The sequence below is a fragment of the Corticium candelabrum genome, chromosome 1 (genome assembly GCF_963422355.1).
Source record: "Corticium candelabrum chromosome 1, ooCorCand1.1, whole genome shotgun sequence".
NCBI classification, from domain to species: domain Eukaryota; kingdom Metazoa; phylum Porifera; class Homoscleromorpha; order Homosclerophorida; family Plakinidae; genus Corticium; species Corticium candelabrum.
Window position 1 is genome coordinate 11,777,665 of NC_085085.1, and position 21,820 is coordinate 11,799,484.

The following is a 21,820-nucleotide window of genomic DNA, read 5'->3' on the forward strand; positions in this document are numbered from 1 at the left end:
CAGTCTACACACACCACCATTTCACTCACACGCTTACATGAACGTAGGTACACGTACCCACACTACATTAGCAACTGCAGTACTCCATCCTGCTCACAAACACTCTTTAGTGCTCATCCTCCCACTCGACAATGCACTCCTACTAAGGCCGCCATCTGACGTACTGCTCCAGATACCACACACGTGCGCGCGCACACGCACACGCACACACACACACACACACACACACACACACACACACACACACACACACACATCTGTAGAGTAAGTTGTTCAACATAGTAGTTCCATCCGCTAGACTTGTTGCAATCAATGCGTCAGAACATCCTCATACACCTTAAGCCTAGAGAAATTTTTGGGTGTTTAGTTTGATATTTGTTAACCTAGGTTTCATTTAATAGAATAAGTAAGTGCATATACGATCCAATATAAGACAGAGATCAGTCCAGCTGCAGTTTTACTGTTTTGTGAATTAAAGCGAACTATATATAGCTATTACGTACACAGCAATCAACGGACCAGTCCCCTTTCAATCTATATCTGTGTCTGCTTGATGACGGACAGGTTTGCATCGAGATTTCTGTATTGAAACGCATCACGGACAATCTGTGAAGAAAACTCTGATGCATCGCCTGTTGCTCGGCCCAGTTCATTGTGACGCTAGAGGATGTCTCTGTCTTTTCCACCAACATTGCAGCAAATCTCTTGGACAAATGAGTTTGTGAGACGACCACCATGCAGTACAGGAGTACACAATTGGTGTAAAAGGCTCGTTCAACTTGACACTCATTTTTCCTTCTTTTGTTCTTGTCGTTTGAGAGAACAATTTGCGTTGAAAACGCGGGCATCAGAGTAAATGTTCTGAACGGTGTTCCCAAAAATCAATTTGTGTTCTTGTACGATATTTCAAGCTTTTCAGGCAACGGTTATTGCAATTGCAAGGGGTTAGTGTTTACGTGCATGCTTGCGGTGTTAATTAACGCACGCAAGTACACGAACAAATTTTGTTGCACGTACAAGGTGTAGAGTGTACACCTAGCCTAGCGCCTGTTATCTTGCGTGTGACTATCACTTTGCATCTGCACCTTATTGGGCATACCACGCCTACTGCATGACACCCTTGCACCCTTGTGCACGACCACTACTCGCAGTGGTTTTGGTAGTAATCTCTACGAACATCTAGCGACTGTGTAAGCTAAAACACTCGACGCAAACTTGCAGCAATGCCATATGTGGCACGATCTAATGTACCACGCGTTCTGGAGTCACAGTGATTCCCATGTGATCGACTCCCATATTTTGCGTGATTTTCGTATAGATGTATGACGATTTGCGACAGCACGCGTTCTGGAGTCACAGTGATTCCAACGTGACTCTCGTATGTTTCGCTTGATCTCCATAGGTGCATGTCAAATCACTGTTTAAACGCATAGAACTGTTGGTCATGTGAATTAAGCTATTTCTGATGTACCGTGGTATTACAATAATTAAATAATTAGAAGGTCTTTCAATGATTGATATGCTCATTTTGTCGTTCTGGCCAGCAGTCTTCCATTGTCGTTACACTCTCTGCACAGATTCATCGCAAGATAAAGTGCACGTGCCAAGGGCCGGCAACACAAAGGCGTTCTCAAACTATTGGTGCCTGCTCGCCGGCGTTTTATGAACAGCTTGGGGTCTTTTAGACATGTCTGTCTACCGCAGAGTACCTACCCTCCCACGCCATAGCTTCAAACACGTGCGAGCCGACGAACACTTAGCGCGCGCTATATTCGCTATATCCTTGCGACGGATAGTTACAACACGAGTACGTACGCGTAAATGCAATATCCTGACTTCAGTATCACTATTTCTGGACCAAAAGAAATTATCGACACTTTATGGTCTGCCCCAAAGCGTACAACGCTTTTACTCCCTCCTCAGAGGAGGTACTGCATGCACCACCGTATCCGGGAGTTGGGACGGGAACTTCCACCTATTCTGAGGTCTGCGAGCGTAGCGATCGTTTTCACAGTTCTGTTTCTACGGTAGTTGCATTGCTAGTAACTTGCTACCAAGTGAAATCTAAGAGTGTTTTGGAACACCACGCTCACTTAGAGCAGTCCGCGTCCCATGATTGAGGGGAGCATTGGGTTCTCGATCGATGCTTGCTACTTCCACTGCCTACTGCGTAAGAAGAGAGTCCAGAATAATACACTAGCACGTAATTTGTACTTATTCCATTGCCCTATATAGCTATTTCACCGTAGATTTAGGTATACAAATGTACGTGCAGCTAGAGACTAGACGTTATCTAGAACTTCATGACTTGCTCTGTTAGATCAGAGTAACATAAAACAGACACGTTGGATGAGAGAAACACTGCACAACAGACCAGTGAAGATGGACGCGAACGACTTCCGTAAACCGAAAATGGATTTTATTGTCACAGTTGCGAAGTGAACTCTTGGGTCTTTGAGATTTCTCAATGCAACATCTTTCCAAAACTACTGCTCTATTCAGCACTTAATGGCCCAAACGCCCCACGTATATAAATGCAAAAGCAAGATCGACCCACAGACACTAAACGCAAAGCAATATCTCGCATAGCAGACACTGAATAGGTTCATACTCTTGGCAAACAGATTAATCAAAGTATTGACTGCGCCCACTACCGTAATGTGATCTCAGTTATTGCGCATATGTGAAGCTTGCAGTACCTCCTCTAGTTAGCGTACGATTGATTAAAGAAATCACATGCTAAATTGCTGATTGGTCAAACGCTCCGCTCCGTCGAAATAGAACACCATCCTATTCCAACGTGCGTATCGTATCGTTTCCTAGCGTATTCTAACGTAACGTTACCTGGTTCACAGACGACACTCACAACGTTACGTTACGTTACGTTGGTCCAGCGTAGGGTATGTGAACAGGCCTTTATTTGCACTACTCTGTATTCTTACCATGCTGTCCGCTAGCTTGCGCAGCCAGCCCCTCCCCTTTACGACTTCCATTGGCGGAGAGAGGGTTTGGTATTAAAGGTTCCTTATGGGGCATAAAGACCGATAATCTGTTAATTGAGATACGAGAGCAACTGATGGGAATGCATCATGCATGGTTACTATTATCTGCTTGTATATGTGTGTGTGTGTGTGTGTGTGTGTGTGTGTGTGTGTGTGTGTGTGTGTGTGTGTGTGTGTGTGTGTGTGTGTGTGTGTGTGTGTGTACATATATATATATATATATATATATATATATATATATATATACATACATACATACAGTGAATTTTTCGCTTCTGTTTCTGTTGTAGGTGGTGCTGGACTTTGTTCTTGTTTTAACCGAGTTTAATGCGCTCTCACAGGTTGCGGCTGCCTGCTCTAAGCATGGCAAGAGAAGTGCGCAGGTCGTCTCTTCTTGTACGACATCCTTAATTGGCACGTGAGGTGTTCTTCGCGAAATTGTCTAGAGTCTCATCTGGACGTCATGCAACTACTGCGTTACGCGCTTCTGTTTCTACGTCAGTCGGTCCTGTATACAATTCAAGTTCATTGTCCTTCGTAGACTGTTCTGTATACAATTCAAGTTCATTGTCCTTCGAGACTGTCATGAAATGGATCATGTACGGAAGTTGCATGATCATGCTCTTCGAATTTTCGTAGGTTAGATGTCTTCCTGGTACGCACTCGCTAATTGTTACTTGAATGCTGTACAGGGACTATTCTGTTCACGGGGACTATCCTGTTCACGTGGACTATTCTGTTCATATTTGCTCCTATTCTGTTCATATTTGCTCCTATTCTGTTCACCGGGGACTATCTTGTTCACGCAATTTGAACCCACCCTAGCGGGGACTATCCTGTTCACTGGGGACTATCTTGTTCACGTGAACAGGATAGTCCCCAGTGAACAGGATAGTCCCCGCTATAGCGTGGACTATTCTGTTCACCGGGGACTATCTTGTTCACAGGCGACTATCCTGTTCACGACGACTGTTCTGCATGTTCACACTAGCCATATCCATAGTGTTCATGGCGACTCTCCTGCATGTTCACAGGCGACTTTAACTTATAGTCCTGTTCACGTGAACAGGATAGTCCCCGGTGGACAGGATAGTCCCCACTATAGCGGGGACTATCCTGTTCACCGAGGACTATCCTGTTCACAGGCGACTATCTTGTTCACATGCGACTATCTTGTTCACAGGCGACTAACCATCCTGTTCACGACGACTATTCTGCATGTTCACACTAGCCATATGCATACAGTGTTCATGGCGACTATCCTGTTCACAGGCGACCTAGAATACTGTTGACAGGTGACTATCCTGTTCACAGGCGACTATCCTGTTCACGACGACTATTATGCATGTTCACACTAGCCATATGCGTACAGTGTTCATGACGACTATTCTGTTCACAGGCGACTTATAATCCTGTTGACAGGTGACAATCTTGTTCACGTTCACCGGGGACTATCCTGTTCACGGCGACTATCGGCTAGTATATATTCTGTTTACGGCGACTATAGATCTGCATGTTCACTATAGCTTCTGTTCACTATCTAGACACTTTTGTTCATTGTCAACAGTCCCATCAATCCATACGCGCAACACTGACCGTACTAGCTCTTGCTCAATTTAGCTATCTAGCTACCTGCCTGTACCGTACGTAGCTGACAACACTACCATATGGTAGACTCTTCCAATGTGCTCAACTAAAGTGGTCCTCTCTCGTGTATACAGATCCTAGGAATGAGTGTATTACAACTAATAATTTTCTGATTGTCCATGTGTGATTACGTAATTCCTAGATAAGTATGATATCTATACTGTACAGTGTCTGTGACAGAAGGTTGGCGAGTGGTTGCAAGAAGCTAGTAAATTTACAGCAACTATAATGCAATTAATGCATAGTAAGTTAATTGCGTCAGTAACAGGGATCGATGGTTGTAAGCAAGCACCAGCAAGTCATCTAGGGTAGGGAAATTAATCGAAGATTGAGACTGTGATCTAGCATTACTATTTTCCTCATATACAATAAACAAAAACACATTTTATAATATCTATTTTGTGTGTGTCTCTGTGTAAATTTTAAATGTACAGTTCTGTACGTCCTTTATTAACTGTGGATACTGTATGCCTTCAGCAGGCGTGAAAAAAATCATACATATGAGTACCATACTATAATACATTTCTCTATCACACAGAAGTTGCCATGCATCGATCGATCAATCTTAGACACAGATTCAAAACAAGTCTAGTGTTTTGAGTGTGGGGGAGGTTGCATAGGCTATTGTGTGCCCATCAAGAAAGCACCAAAGGCAGATCGAGTTCCCAACAGCCACTAATACAGTAAATATTCCCTGTCTTTCTAGATGTACTTCCCACTTTAGGACTGCTATGCTGCATTGTACCTAATTTGAAAAAAAGACCCTTAGACACAAGCAATGAACCAATGACATCGATGACACAGTCTCTCATACCATGAAAACGTAGACTTTTCAGGACTGCTGTCTGTATGATCATCTATAACTCTCAACTAGAGGACAGTCTAAACGCACGCGTTAACTGGTACGTACCTCATGCATTGCAACCTCATTAATTCCATTGGTAGTAAACTAGAATGTTGAACTCCAAAAGTAGAAACCAAAACCCGAACAAAAACTTTCACGCGTCTGTCTACCAAGCAAACCGTGACTGGACTGCTGTTCGATCGCTACCAGACATGCCACTGGCCTGATGCCTAGATAACCACAAACGGCTGCTTTAAGTGTACAAAACCAAAGACTCGACTACTGCAAAGAGCAACTAACAACAATACTGGGCCATACACGTCTACAATTCACAAATACCACCTGGCTTGCAATCACATGCACCGTCTGCTCTTGCCATGCCGAGAGACTTAGAGTACAGCTGATGTAGACACAGATCTACCGTCTTGTTCACTGCTACTGGTATTACAAAACTCGAGGAATCGTCCTTACCAGCGAAGCAAGCGTGCGAAGTAAGAAATTGATCTTCAGGAGCTCCCACGCGTCAACCACATGCACGTCCTAGTGAAACGATTGAGAAGAGTTAGACCAAATACCTCCTGATGATATATCACGCGATTAGAAAAGCACACGAAAGTACGTACGATTCGAAAGCATGCACGGTCGACGACTACTAGAGCATGCGCGGTCTGGTTACACGAAACTAGCTCAATTCAATGGGAGGACGACGCGCACGAGGTTCCCTGATGGTCTCTAGTAGAGGACCGTGAATCCGCAGTCCGCGATCCGTGTTTTCCACGCACATCACAATGATCAAAATTCAATCAGTATACGCCGGTCTACACGTATGTAGGTAATGTGGTGTTCGATTACGACCCCGAGGGGTGCACGCAACCTCACGTAGAAAAAGACTGTACTGTACTCTTTTCTATAGCTAGACTAGCTAAACTCTAGAGGATAAATTTGCTATACAGAGAATGAACGTACGCGTTGATCACTATATTGACGCGATACCTATACATACACTCTATCTATACTTTTCTCTAGCCAGCCATTTATCTATAGAGATAAGTAATCTACATGCAGTTACGATGCGAGACTCTAGGTACGTCAACTATCTCTCTAACTCGTGATCGAACTTACCAAAAATTTTACTTTTCGCTAGAAAGAATTTACGCATGTCACTTCCTGCTATAGGATGGCGTTTGTATATCCGTGTACAGTGTAGTAGTGGTCCGATATAGCTACAGAAATGAGAATACCGTCAGAGGGTGTTCTCTTTATGTCTTTAACCTTTGCTTGCGGTGCCTATTGCTATGTTATTGTTACAGTAACCAGGTTCAATACGATGAATCAGAGAGTAATAAAAGGCAACTACACACGTACAATGGCATCTAGCTGTCAGAGCAAATTGTATTTTATCATCGAGATATTTATGATTACTATTTATTTAGTTAGGTAGCCTAGGTCGCCTGTGAACAGGATAGTCGCCATGAACACTGTATGCATATGGCTAGTGTGAACATGCAGAATAGTCGTCTTGAACAGGATAGTTAGTCGCCTGTGAACAAGATAGTCGCATGTGAACAAGATAGTCGCCTGTGAACAGGATAGTCCTCGGTGAACAGGATAGTCCCCGCTATAGTGGGGACTATCCTGTCCACCGGGGACTATCCTGTTCACGTGAACAGGACTATAAGTTAAAGTCGCCTGTGAACATGCAGGATAGTCGCCATGAACACTATGGATATGGCTAGTGTGAACATGCAGAACAGTCGTCGTGAACAGGATAGTCGCCTGTGAACAAGATAGTCCCCGGTGAACAGAATAGTCCACGCTATAGCGGGGACTATCCTGTTCACTGGGGACTATCCTGTTCACGTGAACAAGATAGTCCCCAGTGAACAGGATAGTCCCCGCTAGGGTGGGTTCAAATTGCGTGAACAAGATAGTCCCCGGTGAACAGAATAGGAGCAAATATGAACAGAATAGGAGCAAATATGAACAGAATAGTCCACGTGAACAGGATAGTCCCCGTGAACAGAATAGTCCCTGTACAAATGCTGTTCAACTGTTGGTTTCCCTCTTTAAAAGTCGCAGGTAAGGATGATATTGTATAGGTGTACTGTACGTCAGTAGCCAAAGTGAACAGGCAGTCAAGCAACCTGTGAGAGCTTATGAACTCGCCTAAAACGAGAACAAAGTCCAGGGACACCTGCAGCAGAAACATAAGCGAAAACTTGGCTTTACCAACGAATATAATCTCATCAACAGCTGCGTTTCCATCTATTAATAAACAAATTATCGTTAAGTCTTTACGCACCATGGAACGCATTGGTGGGAAGAACCAAGTCACAAAAGAACCTTACCAGACCCTCTCCTCCGCCAACAGAAGTCCAAAAGGAAGGGCTGGCTGCTTTTAGATTCTTGTCGCCAATGGTTACTGATAAAGTAAAATGGTGTCGCTAGAACTATTATGACCTTACATGTATCTATAAAAGTACATACGGTGTTACCAGTGGCCAGGCGGAGTTTCTTGAGAAAACGCGCGCCTATGCACGTCTGGAGCTCAATGCTAAAATTGTGCGCATTCTTTGAAATTCTACATGTTCTACTGGATTCACTACCAGAAGCCAAACGGAAGAAAACATCTATTGTGAGCTTCTTCAAGCTCCTTTCTTCTTGTCGGCATAAGGAAACTCATCAGCCATGTTCCAATTTCTTGAGCTATATAAGAGACCGGTCATTATTAAGAGTCCGGAGGGGCTGGGAAATTTGCTGGGAAGTCAACTTTGAAATTCAATGATTGGAAGAGGTCACTAAGCATTTGGGTGACCTTCTGTTGCGGGTTCATAATTTTTCAGGGATGTTTATCTGTACACTATAAAATTGTATGCAAGAACAGTATATTGTAAGGGAGTTGCACATTTGCATAGCTGAAAGCGGCAATTCCTGCTTTACTTGTTTTGTTAGCGCGTTGAATAAAAGGACCAAGTTTAGAAATCATACCTAGGCCACACTCGAGTTCTCAAACAGACTACTTTGTATTGTACAAGCTCACCATCTCGTTCTCCGCACGGACAGATTAAAGATATGAATGCTATATTTAGTAAATTTCTATTAGGTCGTGCTCAACCAGATCAGTCCGGTTTGTAAACTGTATTACAAGTACCGGAAGCAAACCCTGCTTCAAAAGTACTTAGATCATCACGGCTGCCTAGAAAGTGACTTTACGAAGGATCCGAGTAGATTCAGAAGCACTGTTTTCTGTAAGTGCTGCAGGTTGTGATGACTTGGAATAATGTCCAGCCACCGTGCAATACCTGCGTGCACTGTGCCCAAAGCTCCCAAGACCACCGGAACCACCAGTGTTCGACAATGCCACATGCGGCTTATCTCCACTCGCAAGTCGCTGTACTTCGCCAACTTCTCCGCGTGTTTCTTGCCAATGTTGCCATCATCAGGACAGCTGATATCAATAAGAAGACAAGTGTTTGTCTTTCTATTTCTGAAAAAGATGTCTGGACGATTGTTTTTGATCTTTCTGGCAGTGGGGATGGTGGTATCCCACATCATAGTAATTTCATCCGTCTCCACAAGCCTATCAGGATGATGCCAGTACCATCTGCTCTTCACTGGAATCCCAAAATGGCGGCAAACATCCCAGTGAATGATGGAGGCTACCTGATTGTGTCGATCAGTGTAGTCCAGCGGTGTCAAAGCACTACAACTTGCCGCAATGTGGTCGACTGTTTCCAGGTCTACACTGCACATGCGGCAAGTAGGACTGACATCACGATGTAGAATCTTGCTCTCATAGTGCCGAGTCCGAAGAGCTTGGTCTTGAGCAGTAAAATCCAGTCCCTCAGTTGCAGCAGGAAGATTCGCTGCCGTTAGCCATCCGTAGGTCTCTTTCATGTCCATAGGCGTTGCTGAGTGAAACGGTGATACCGTCCGCGCAGAAGCTTCCCGCTCCAGGACCGCACACGAGGAGAACTGCAACACGTACGGTAATGTCTTGCATCTGTTTCAGGCGTTGGCTTGAAGCCACCTTCAACCGAAATGGATGCATTCCTGTGTAAGCTCTGCGACTTGTCGTCCGAAGCAAGACTCTTCGGCAGCTGTGCAGTAAAGCGACAAGCCATGCACTTGATCGATTGTGAAGATTTTACGGAGTCACACTCCCATGTCATCTGTATGAAAGGATCAGAACTGTCAGCAAGGTAACAGTTCAGCCTCACAATACAAGATTGATATGTCGACTCAATCTGTTGTAATCCCCTACCCCATCACTGCAAGGAGCGTACAGTCGATTAACGTCTGCAGAAGGATGGTGGAAACCATGCATAGAGATGAGCTTTCTGGTCCGTCGAATGAGCTGCGGCAGGTCCGTGCAACCCCAATGAATGACGCCAAAGTCGTAAGTGAGAACCGATAGTGCAAACCCATTGATGGCTAGAATCTTGTTCCGACCATACAACTCAGTCTGGAGAACCACCTCCACTCTGCGAAAGTACTCACGATCGAGTCTCTCCCGCATCATGTTGTGCTGAATAGCGTTACTCACATCTACACCCAAATACTTATAGACTTGACTCGGTTCCAGACAGTTGATGGTGTCCGTTTTTCTACCGTCACTCCAGAGTTGTGTCCAGATAGTCTGCCGTTGACAAAGTGTGCAACAGCACATTTGTCCAGACCAAACTTCATCTGGATGTCATCAGAGAAGGTACGAACCGTGTGCAACAACCCATCCAACTGATCAGAGTTTGTGCCGTACAGCTTCAGATCATCCATGTAAAGTAGATGACTGATGGCCAGTGGTCATCCGGTAGCCGTAACCGGTTCTGTTCAACTCCTTACTTAGAGGATCGAGAACCATACAGAAGAGAAGTGGAGAAAGTGAGTCACCTTTGATAATACCCCTCCTGATCTGCATAAGCCTTGTCGTGATCGTACTGTTTCCGCAAGAAAGCATCATCGATGTCCTCCAACTCTTCATTACACGTGACAGGAACCTGCACAAGACTGGAGTGATCTTATGCAGCTGAAGGCATTGGAGCAACCAACTATGTTGCACGCTGTCATAGGCTTTCTGGTAGTCCACCCAAGCCATGTTCAAGCTCTTGTGTCTGGTCTTACAGTCTTCGGTAAGCAGCTTGTTGATCAACAGCTGATCCTTTGCATCAAAATATCCCTGTCGACAACCCTTCTGCTCCGGAGCCATGAGGTGAGGATCTTATAAACAAATGCCCTGCAATCCTCTGCCTGATGACTGAGGTGAGGATCTTATAGAAGACAGACAGACACGTGATAGGCCGGAAATTTTTGGCCTCGTCAGTCTTGTCATTCTTAGGAATCAGAGTGGTTATTCCTTGAGACGAACAGTCGGTTACAGAGTCTGGATTCTGAACCAGCAGGTTGTAGTTACGAGTCAGATCAATGTGAAGACACGTGATACGCTTGACCCAGAAACCATAAACCTTGTCTGGACCAGGAGACTTCCAGTTCCCCATCCTTTTGAAACGCGATGTGACCTCATTGTCTGAGATAGGTAACCACTGCTGCTAATCTTTCCGGTGCGTCTCACCATCGGTTTGACGTCTCAGCCAGAAGGCAGACTTGTTGTGATGTACCTCAGTTTCTAGGATACCACCCCAATACTGCTCGATCTCAGACTTGGATGGGGGAGTGACATTGATAGTCTGCTTACCCAACTCTCTGTAAAACCGTCCAGCATCTCGTTGAAACAAACCGTTCTGGCGAAGTCTCTTTACGATTCTTCTCATTGCGGGAGAAATACGAAAGACTTCACTTTCGACCTCTATGGATTCCGCGTGCGCGAGCAAAATTCGGTGGCGTTGCGACTCGCCATTATGGAGATACGTGAGTATACATTGACAAGCGTGCGCGCGCGCGCGCGCGCGCGCGCACACACACACACACACACACACACACACACACACACACACACACACACAGATGGTTCTCCTATATAGATAAGGAAGAAGATGATAATAGTCGTTTTGACATCACAATTCCGAAAACCAGGAGTTCACTCACAACAAGGTTGGAGTAGCTGCGTCGCTTTCTTGAATTTCTGCACCTCGGATCCCATTCTCACAAAACTTCTGACAAATGGGATCCCGGCTGTTCTCGCGCACGTAACGCTCGGCAAATGTTACCAAAAATTGGAACAATTGTAAGAATATGTCACAGCAAGTTTGGAGTCGCCGCGTTGCTTTCTGAACTTTTCTGCATTGTTTTATGTAATAATGACAATGTATCTATGTTTATAAGCCAGAGTGTATAGTAAATTGTTGTACTGTTGCACTTGTACTGTACATTGTTGATTAATTAATCCGGCAAAACGATCTCAACAAATCTTGTAAAAATTGTAACTATAGTAACCCTTTTTTAGTTTTACCAGAGACTTCAAAATTCTTCAGAAACTCGTATACGTAGAGATGCATAACAGCATTTAACAATTAGCAATTATTTCGAAAGAAATTGTCAGCAATATTTGAGATGAATGTAGAGGTCTACTAAATGTAATTGAATAATTCTAGAGTAAAAATTTGAATAAACAATCGCGAGGCCAAGAGCACTAACAGTGATGTGTCTAGCTACAACCTTCATCAGAAGTTTGTTGAGAATGGGATCCGATATGTAGAAATTCAAGGAAGCAACGCAGCTACTCCAAACTTGTTGTGACATCTTCTTACAATTGTTCAAAGTTACTCATTGTGTTTAGGCCACTCGTATAAACAATGCAAATAGCGAACGATGCGCCTTCTGCTAGAAGCGAGGCGCTGCAACTGCTATATTCAATGTACATATGTCGGCGAAGACTTCGTTGAAACAATGAAGGCCGCAGGAGCGATATGCAGCTCAGATCTCATTCGTCAGAAATTGTTCGGATCCCATTCACACGGAGGATCCCAATAACAGATGCACAGGAGCTCCACATCTATAGGCTTTTGCACGTGCAAGAAGGCACTATGGCAAACCTGAATACAAGGTACAGCTAATCGAAATGAGAAGACTAGTTTTCATTTCTAGCATTCACAACAAAATACTTTAAGTACACAGAGCAGCACAGCATGATGCTTGGAGTTTGTGGAAAATCCATTACGGTAATGCTCATTCTGTTCCATCAGTGCCAGACACTGCTTGTAAATCAGTAGCCGCATAGCTAAGTGGCTACTAGCAAGTAGACGTAGTTAAAGTAAAGTAGGAGGCGCGGTGTCCTCGTCGGCTGCTGCTGCGATAGCTGGTCCTATGTTTACCATTTAACATCAATTAAAAAGAGATTGAACGAGACGTAATATAGCACTGCTTACCTATATCTTGTGCACCGATCCCAATCCAAAAATCCACAGGATTCTCTGTACCTACTCTGGTAGGCAGACTGTGCATAGTACGTGTAGTATTGGGACCTAGAAGCTTGCGCGTAGCAGTTTCCTAAAACGATTAATGAATTGAGGTTAAAAACTGCGTTCCGAATCCAGCATATGTATAGACAAGACTAGGTAGACTAGTAGTATCTGTACGAACCATTGCAGCAGGACGACACGTCTTGAGTAGATCCACCGCAAAAGCTCCCACCACACACCGGAGCTGGATTGTTACACAAACGATTTCTGATTCGGGTGCTTCGACCGCATGATGCTCGACAAGATGACCACGACGACCAACTTCCCCAACCGCCTGCGACTGTGCAATTGAAACGAAAGTTTAACTAGTGACAAGTATATAGCAACTGGCTGAGTAGTAAACGTACTAGGACAACATCTTTCGTTGCACCACTCCGTCAATTCTGAAAATCCGTCGCACGATTTGCCGCTACATGACGGTGCCGGATTGTTGCATGCTCTTTGCCTTTTGCGTATTCCTTGAGCGCATGTCACTGAGCACACAGACCAGGCGTTCCAAGCGCTCCAGACGCCAGCAACTATAACCGACGACAAAATTCTAGTGTACTTGTGATGTGACACACCCGCACGCACGCACACACACACACACACACACACACACACACACACACACACACACACACACACACACACACACACACACACACACACACACACACACACACAACCACACACGCGCGCAACGATACAACAATTTGCTTCTACTAAAGTATGACGTTCTCAGTGATATTTAGTGTTACCTGGACAGCAAACTTCATTGCATCTCTCGTTTTGCCTGCTATTTCCCGGGCACTTTGTACCTCCGAACTGAGGTCTTGGGTTAGTACAGAGGCGATCTCGAAAACGTGTGCCGCCCTTACAAGTTACTGAACAAGCCGACCAAAACGCCCAGCTACTCCAGCCACCATTGACTACACATAGCACTCAAAGAAACAAAAAGATGAAATAGCAACTCTCAACTCACTGGGGCATCTTGGTGGGGAGCATTGACGTTGTTCGATGTTGCTGCCTGGACATTCCATTCCTTCACATTGTGGACGAGGATTCGAGCACGATCGTCGTCTATTTTCCCACCCTCGCTGAGCATCAGAACTTCTACAGGCCAAGTCGCAATTTGTCCAAGAGGTCCATTCGGACCATCCGCCGTGAACAGCACAGCATTGTGTGTTACAATTGCTTGTCTCGACGTCAGATCCGACGCAGTAGAGACCATTGTTCAAAGGCCTCGGATTATCGCAGCGTCTGTATCTCGTTCTTTGACCTCCACCGCAAGTCTTAGTGCATTGTGTATAGCTATTCCATTCTCCCCAACCACCGTTTACTAGAAAACAGATAGAAACTGTTAGCTAAAAGATTAATCTGTTGTATGCGCTTAAATTGATTTACCTGGACACAAGAGACCACCACAAGGTCTCGTGTCGGTGTCATGTCCGGGACAGGTCCGTCCGGCATTGGCAGGTGGCGGTGAATCGCATTTTCTTCGCCTCTGCTGATTTGATCCTTGGCATTTGTCTGGACTGCAAAATGGCGTCCACTGACTCCAAGTACTCCACTTACCGTCCACTGTACAGAAACATGTGTAACGACTATTACAGCGCTACCCAAAATGATCTTCAGTTCTTAATATTGATATTTCGGTTATTGTAACCAAATCAATTTAATCTCCTTGAGTTTTAATCAAATCAGCACCTCGAACAAGATTTGGAATATGTTATCAGCGGGACCCACCTATGAAGGAGCAGGTGTTAAAGTTAAGTGAGGTGACTAGGTGTCACACTGGCGTAGCATCAGGGTTAAGGCAGAGAAAATACACCCCAATCTTTGTAGGTATGTCAAATAAAAGCTCCATGTTTTCCTCAGATTACCAAACAGTGAGATGAATCTTCTTCTATCACGCTGTCCCCAGCAATGGCGGACGTTCGTCTACTGTGGAAGTAAAAAGTAAAAAAGACCGGCGTGGCTTTTGCAGCGTGATTGATCAGCCCCCGTACTTGAAGACCACGTTACCCCGGTTGGTGGCACATGCACTATTGCCAGACTTACGACCATCGTTTGACAAAGAATTTATAATTCTATTTTTGAATCTCGTCGTCATCTTATAAGGGTTTTCTCGATTTGTCTAAACCGTTGCTATAGCTGGGCCTAAACTAGCTATAACACCGAATCCTATAACGTCAGAATTGTGATTTTGCGTACCTGGACATGGAATTCTGTTACACGCTGTGTTCTGACTGTTCTCTCCAGGACATCGTTGCCCTCCAAAATCAGGTCTTGGATTTGTACAGCTCCTCACTCTCAATGTTTGGCCACCACCGCATGAGTGAGAGCAAAGCTGCCAAGTCGACCACGCAGTCCAACCTCCATTTACTACAGAAATAACTCCAATTAGATCTTCTGGAGAACATTAGCGAGACATTTGTGAGAACTGACAGGGACAACTTTGGCTATTGCAATCGCGACGATCGACATCGAATCCGGAGCAGGTTCGTCCTCCGTGTTGAGGCGTCGGGTTCGAACAAGAACGCCTCCTGTTTCGTTGCCCTCCAGGACGACACGAACGCGAACATGCACTCCACGTTTGCCAATACGACCACTCACCGTTCACTAGTGATAGAAAAAGCAACCTTAATTAATTAATTCTACACTCACGTCGTATTCATTTGCACGGAGGCAGGAAATTTGGGGGCACAGGTTGTTTCACCTATGCGTCACATCCCAATTGAATTCCTTTCTTCTAAAATACCTGGACATGCTTGTGCATTGCAGACCGATGACTGATGTGCAAATCCAGAACAACTTTTTCCTCCATAATGAGGCCTTGGATTGTTGCAAATTCGTATCCTAGTTTTAAATCCTCCGGTGCAGCTTTGGGTACACGGTGACCACAGATTCCATGGACTCCAACCGCCATTAACTAAATTCAATTGACATAAGCGTGTTAATAGTGAATAGAATAAACTCGAGAAAGAACTCATTGCAACTGCCTATTAAATTAGCGATAATATACAATATCAATAAAAGAACAAACTCTAGCATATACACTACGAATTCGTGGACATATTGTATACACTGTAATTGTAGTAGCAAGTGGTATCGCGGTGCTATATTCTTGTCGAAAATCACCAGGAAGTTTTCAAAACATTCTTTGACGTGTTTTCCTTTTTAAATTGCAAACAGCGGGAGCAGGCTATTTTCCAAACTCTGAGTTTGTATAGTCTCTAGTCTCCATATAACCAGCATCCACCGAACCACTTGTAGCAATCTCACAGAGTCTGAAGACGAAGGTAAGCAGAAATTACAGTGAACCAGTCTGCGCGTTAATGTGCGTGCAAACATGGGTATATCCATGCAGCGTGTTTAGTTAACTAATAATCGACAATATATTCAAAGGTTTTGCTGAGTGCGAGAGTAAAGTCGTTTCTTACCAGCACATTCAATTCTGTTGCACGGCTGGTTGTCGTTGTTGTGCCCACTGCAGGTACGGCCGCTGCATTCCGGTGGTGGATTGTCACACTTTCTCGTGCGTGAACGCGTGCCGAAAGGACGACCACAAGATTTACTGCATCTCGACCAAGAACTCCAATCACTCCATTCTCCGTTCACTATAGTATATATGATGACAGACACATTTTCATCATAAATGCAGAAGATGGCAAAGAGCGGCACCTGGGCAGCATTCGTTGTTGCATATCTCCAGTTTCCTGCTCTGTCCCACACACGAACGTCCTGCATCATTAGGAGGTGGATTATTACATTCTCTATATCTCCAACGAAAGCCACCGCCACAAGTCTCTGAACAGCCAGTCAAGCTCCAATCACTCCACTGGCCATCAACTACATGCACAACAAATTTTAAATGTCTACACATACAGTATTGAAATAATTCTAAGAGGATAAGTGCTATACCGGGACACAGAATTTGGTCACTGCATGACCGGATCTCTTTCAGATCAGGACAAGCGTCGTCGGGTGACAAGCATTCCTGCTGCTTTCTGCGAACTTGGACTCCTCCACTGCATGTTCGAGTACAGGCAGACCACTGACTCCACGTGACGAATTCCACTGTATCACAGCATACAGGCAGACAGTTATATATATAAGTAAAATGTGAAAGTCGTGAACAAGTTACCTGACTCGTCTATGGTCATTTGAAGATGGCGTCGCGACCGTCCAGCTTCATTCTTGGCAACGCACGTATAATCTCCAACGTCCGCTTTCGTAAAGTCTACTACGTTCATCTCCCCATCCAGCACTTCGAACTTTACCGTTTTGCTTCGTAGCTTCCACTCGACTTCCGGTAAAGGAAAGCCTGAAGCTACACACGGAATTGTCAGAGTCGATCCAATAGGAATGGCTATGTCTGCGATATTGTGTGGCAAGGGTTCAATGTGCGGAGGAACTGAGAAAGAACAAATATGATAAATGATGTGCACAAGCGAGCACGCATTGTATTTCTCTAACCTGCGACGACAACATGAACGTTTACTGTTACCGATCCAATATAGTTGCTGGCCTTGCACTTATAATCACCACCGTCATCAACTTGCAAGGAGCTTATAAGAAGAGTTTCGTTGGTAGCTAAGAGAGAATTCTTGCCCTGCTTCTTAACCTTTGACCACTTGACCTCGGGTAGCGGAACCGCCAACACATTGCATTCGAGAGTCAATGGCTGGCCTTCCACGCCTCGCACTTCCAGATGCTTACTGGAAGCTTTCGGTGGGACTGTAAAGCGGAAGTGCATCCAGTTTGTTAAAGTCACTCTTGACTTATTGATTTGTTCTCTTACTTTCAACTACAAGTTCGAATTTGAATTCTTTCTGTCCATATGTGTTGACGGCTTTGCAACTGTAAGATCCCTCGTCTGTCTCCTCTAGCTTTCTAATATCTAAAGACCCACTTAGGTCAAGAGAAATGCGGTCAGACCGCGCTATTCGTCTGCGATCAAAAAACCAGACAAAGCCAGGAACTGGGTAACCGCGAATGGGACAGGCCAAAGTGAGAGCAGATCCCAATACTCCTCGCACTGATTTTCTTGTCGGACCGTCTTTGACATCAAAATACGGAGGACCTGACAAAACGTGTCAACCTTAGAATGTTACGTACTGTCTTGCATGCACAGAATGTTGAAAAACCTTCTACAATGACACTGAATGATTGACTGTCGGATCCCAGCGCGTTTGTGGCAGTGCATGTGTAGTTGCCCTCGTCACTGTTAGAGACAGTCTCAAAGAAGAGAGAACCGGACGTGGTCACAGAGATTCGTCCTCGACCGATTTCTGACAGTGGCATGGAATTTATGGACCAACCGTAACTTGGAGGAGGAAATCCTGTAGCAGTACAAGCAATGAGCAGTTCCTCTCCTTCAGCCGCTGTAACTGCGTTAAATCCGTAATCAAGAATAGTCGGTGGCTCTAAAATGCAAAAGATTCCAGTTCGGTGTGCTCAAATTCAACACTATTTTTACCCAAGACGCTCAGAAGGTAATCTGCGCTGTAGCCGGTCGTCGTTTCTCCCACTGAACACGAGTACAATCCTCGAAGAAAGTAGTCGGCTGCCTTAATTATCAGAGTTCCGTTTTCTAATACAGAGAATGTTTCTGATTGCTCTGGAATCATCGTAGCTCCGCTCCACCAGGTAACGTCAGTATCTTGTGTCAACCCATCAGAAAGCTGGCAATCGAGGTAGGCGGGTTTCCCTACGCGAACCTTTACAGATCTCACGGCTGCCAAACCTAAATCAACAGGAAAGAAATCTCTATAATGTCACGGACAGACGAAGTTGTGGGAAGAAGCAAGCGTACTAACGAGCAGAGTAACATGTAAATGAGAATGTCCTTGTATATAAATACAGACAAATTAACAAACACACAGAGACAATACAAACCCATGCAATTGCTCTTGCCAAATTAAGTCCATTGGCCATCAAATATCAAGCAAACTGCTTACTCTTGGCAATAAGTTGTGTTGTTTTAGTAGTATTTCCAAATGGATTAGTCACCATACACAAATAGATTCCAGAGTCCGACGTTGTTGTCCTTAGAATAGTCAAGGTACCATTGTCTGTCACCTCGTGGCGTGAACTCTTCCCCAACTCTTTTCCCTCCTTCAACCATTTTATAACTAACGGACGGCCAAACGCCGGACAAGGTAGATTAACTTCTTCGCCAACACTGACAGACACAATCTCAAGAGATGCTGCAACAACTGGAACTCCTACACACATATAATTACAATAATTTAGTCTTTTTCGTTCGTTCGACGTATATTTGATCAACACACGAGATGAAATGAGTAAGGGACAACTAACCTTGAACATTGACGCTAAAGGTGAGCTCTGTATATCCTTTTGAGTTCTCAACCTTGCAATGATAGTCTCCTTCGTGCTGAACTCTTACATTAGAAATGGTAACTACTCGTCCATTGTTCTCATCTTTTGCTTGATATTCGAGCGTAGTGGGGAAACGCCAGCTGTATGTATTGAGGTTGTCGGGGCTGCTCGTCGCGCAAATAAGCTGCAACTCTTGTCCTGCTGTTATTGTGACGATGAAAGACTGCAGAAGAGCCCTCGGAGCCTCTAAAGAATAAGACACAATCAACCATCACAATCGGATGCGTGCACCGTCTTAATTAAAGTGTACTCCGGTCATTAGTTGGCCGCTGACAATACTAACTTGTACAGCTTGGATTGTCATAAAATGAGACGGTGTAGGATAAATAAAATGAGCAACATTCTAGCATGTGCATGCATGATATAGAATCGAATGGTACCGTTTCGCAACACATAGACCGTCGACAATTTCGATATATTCTTGCATGTTTCAATAGTCAGAGTCTATACATATATTATAGTAGCTCAGTGGCCATTGCTCCGCATGGGCAGATTAGATAATTAGTTGTCAATTAATAGATTTATCGTTGTATGCATTCATGCAGTACAGCATTGCATATCTCATTCACCCATTCTAATTTATTATGAAGTTTATCTCTGAAGAATTCTCATGAAGAGTTTCTTTCAGAGTTATATATCCCGTGTTCAATGATATCCCGTTCTGCCATTATTGATTGTTAGTTAACATCTCGTTGAAGACAAAGAAAATGGATTATTATAAATTTATCGTAGTATGCATTCATGAAATACCATATAAGATGAAATTTTGGCGGGGAATTTATTTTGGCGGATTGGCGGGTTTTCAGCGACCGCCAATATAAAATCCGCCATTAATTTGACCTATGGGATATGTTGACGTCATCAGGCACGTACATCAGCGAGATGGTAGGTAAGCCTTGCTTCTCGTCTGTTGTGTCTATATAAGCAGCAGTTGGAGAGCAAATGTGAGCCACAAACACAGCTGTCAATCACAAACACATGCATCAAGACCACTTAGCGTAAGACAAATCAGTTATCAAACAACAATGTCCGACCACCAAAATATCATCCGCCAATATGCTTTGTGGGTTAATTTTTTAACAATCCGCCAATGCTTCATCTTATACGGTATAGCTCATTCACAAAATTAGCAAGAGTGAATTCTCGTAAAGTTAATTAATGGAACATTGTATGCAAATTTATGTTTTGAATATATGCCTTTACAGAACCCCTTCTTTGTCTGCGTTGAATGCATTATTGATTGCTAGTTTATATCCCGTTGAAGACGAATTAGAATTTAAAGACCCTGATTTATGCAAGAATATCTTGCCTTTTTCGACGTCCTGGGAATAACCAATACGCTCCGTTCGTACCGTCCCATGTCAGGAACGGGCATTTTAAATTCAGTGGAGATCCGGGCCGTTCCAGAGAAATTCGCACGCGAGTAGAGGCAGGCTCGGTTGGCATAAAGACGAACTTCACAAATCACAATATGTTTAAGATGGAGTCTTGCACGTTCCCAACGACGCACATTTGCTGTAGACGTCGAAAGAACTCGTCCGTGCGTGAATCAATGCATTGTATAGTTTCTAAGACATTGAGAAAATGTTACCCCGTTTTCGGTGCCGTTTTCGAGACTTCTAAAGACCTTCTTGCTCGCAGGAGGTGCAGTGACGTCGAAGTCACTTCGTGTCGTCACTTCGAAGACGTTGCTGTCGTTGCGAGCAACAGGTGTATCGAACGGGGCAGGTATTCGATGCGCGTACACAGGCAAACGCAGAGGCGTAATTTCAAGAACCCAGATATACCCAGCTTTTATCAAAGTCGCCCGCAATAACGACACGCTCCTTGCGTACCGTCCAAGGTCAGGAACGGGCAGTTTAAATTCGGTGGACATCCGATGTGCCGTTTCAGAGATATTTGCGCGCCAGTGGAGTCCGATTCAATCGGCAGGAAATCGCGTCTTCGTGGGAGAAATCCGGGAGACGACGACATTCTCGCTTTCGACAGGTATGGATTCGTTGTGCGCGAGCCAAATTCGGTGGAAATCAGACTCTCCGTCTTGGAGATTCTCTCCTACATACGAATACACACACTGACAGACATCTCTTCTTTATATATGGAGGTAGTTGCCTCCTGTTAATCTAAAACAGTGCCATCTGTTCGTCTGTCGTCTCCAATACGTGCACTAAGGTTTGTCTGCCTTTCCTTTGTCACTAGTCCAACCGCCCAGGCTGTTGCATAGATAGTCAATGTAGGTCTGCAGAGTATGCTGGTCGATAGATGTCCGCTGTGAAATGACATGCAGTTTCATGATTTAGCGCATTTACCTAAGTCCACAGGTCTGATCTTATAGCGAGTAATTTGCTCTGCTGCGAGAGACGATCCAATAATGTCGAGATGAAACGGTGAAACTGGAACTCGAACACGTGTTTCCGTGTGTAGAGATCGCATAGTAGCTACCATGTCATAGATGCAGTTCTTACAGTCAAGACTGACTTGATATCTCTCAAAAACGATGTCTAATGTTGTGATCACATAATAAA

At 44.4% G+C, this 21,820-nt stretch overlaps 1 protein-coding gene and 1 long non-coding RNA gene across 4 annotated transcripts in view; both read right to left on the reverse strand.

Annotated features, from left to right (window-relative positions):
* Positions 1 to 4,742: 4,742 nt before the first annotated feature.
* On the reverse strand, positions 4,743 to 6,249 carry LOC134191804 (uncharacterized). Of its 2 annotated transcripts, XR_009971852.1 has the most exons (5): positions 6,117 to 6,249; positions 5,965 to 6,033; positions 5,560 to 5,723; positions 5,464 to 5,506; positions 4,743 to 5,394 (listed from the first exon to the last, which is right to left on the reverse strand). It is a non-coding gene; the product is annotated as an uncharacterized LOC134191804 (long non-coding RNA). The 2 variants fall into 2 exon arrangements; XR_009971851.1 differs by lacking the exon at positions 6,117 to 6,249 and having other exon boundaries at positions 5,965 to 6,109.
* A 6,119-nt stretch (positions 6,250 to 12,368) lies between these two features.
* Positions 12,369 to 21,820, reverse strand: part of LOC134188469 (hemicentin-1-like) — a 10,831-nt gene continuing 1,379 nt past the window's right edge. For both annotated transcript variants that reach the window (XM_062656635.1, XM_062656642.1), the window contains 21 exons: positions 21,605 to 21,820; positions 19,215 to 19,481; positions 18,854 to 19,120; positions 18,373 to 18,639; positions 18,041 to 18,319; positions 17,695 to 17,976; positions 17,370 to 17,630; positions 17,038 to 17,307; positions 16,815 to 16,970; positions 16,575 to 16,742; positions 16,334 to 16,510; positions 15,652 to 15,822; positions 15,339 to 15,512; positions 15,105 to 15,275; positions 14,295 to 14,471; positions 13,873 to 14,229; positions 13,649 to 13,819; positions 13,256 to 13,426; positions 13,030 to 13,188; positions 12,816 to 12,936; positions 12,369 to 12,751 (listed from right to left, as the gene is read on the reverse strand). The exon at positions 21,605 to 21,820 is cut by the window's right edge and continues 6 nt beyond it. In XM_062656635.1, the coding sequence (XP_062512619.1) occupies positions 12,679 to 12,751; positions 12,816 to 12,936; positions 13,030 to 13,188; positions 13,256 to 13,426; positions 13,649 to 13,819; positions 13,873 to 14,229; positions 14,295 to 14,471; positions 15,105 to 15,275; positions 15,339 to 15,512; positions 15,652 to 15,822; positions 16,334 to 16,510; positions 16,575 to 16,742; positions 16,815 to 16,970; positions 17,038 to 17,307; positions 17,370 to 17,630; positions 17,695 to 17,976; positions 18,041 to 18,319; positions 18,373 to 18,639; positions 18,854 to 19,120; positions 19,215 to 19,481; positions 21,605 to 21,820 (4,355 nt within the window). In that variant the 3' untranslated portion in view covers positions 12,369 to 12,678. The remainder of the gene's footprint in view (positions 12,752 to 12,815; positions 12,937 to 13,029; positions 13,189 to 13,255; positions 13,427 to 13,648; positions 13,820 to 13,872; positions 14,230 to 14,294; positions 14,472 to 15,104; positions 15,276 to 15,338; positions 15,513 to 15,651; positions 15,823 to 16,333; positions 16,511 to 16,574; positions 16,743 to 16,814; positions 16,971 to 17,037; positions 17,308 to 17,369; positions 17,631 to 17,694; positions 17,977 to 18,040; positions 18,320 to 18,372; positions 18,640 to 18,853; positions 19,121 to 19,214; positions 19,482 to 21,604) is intronic.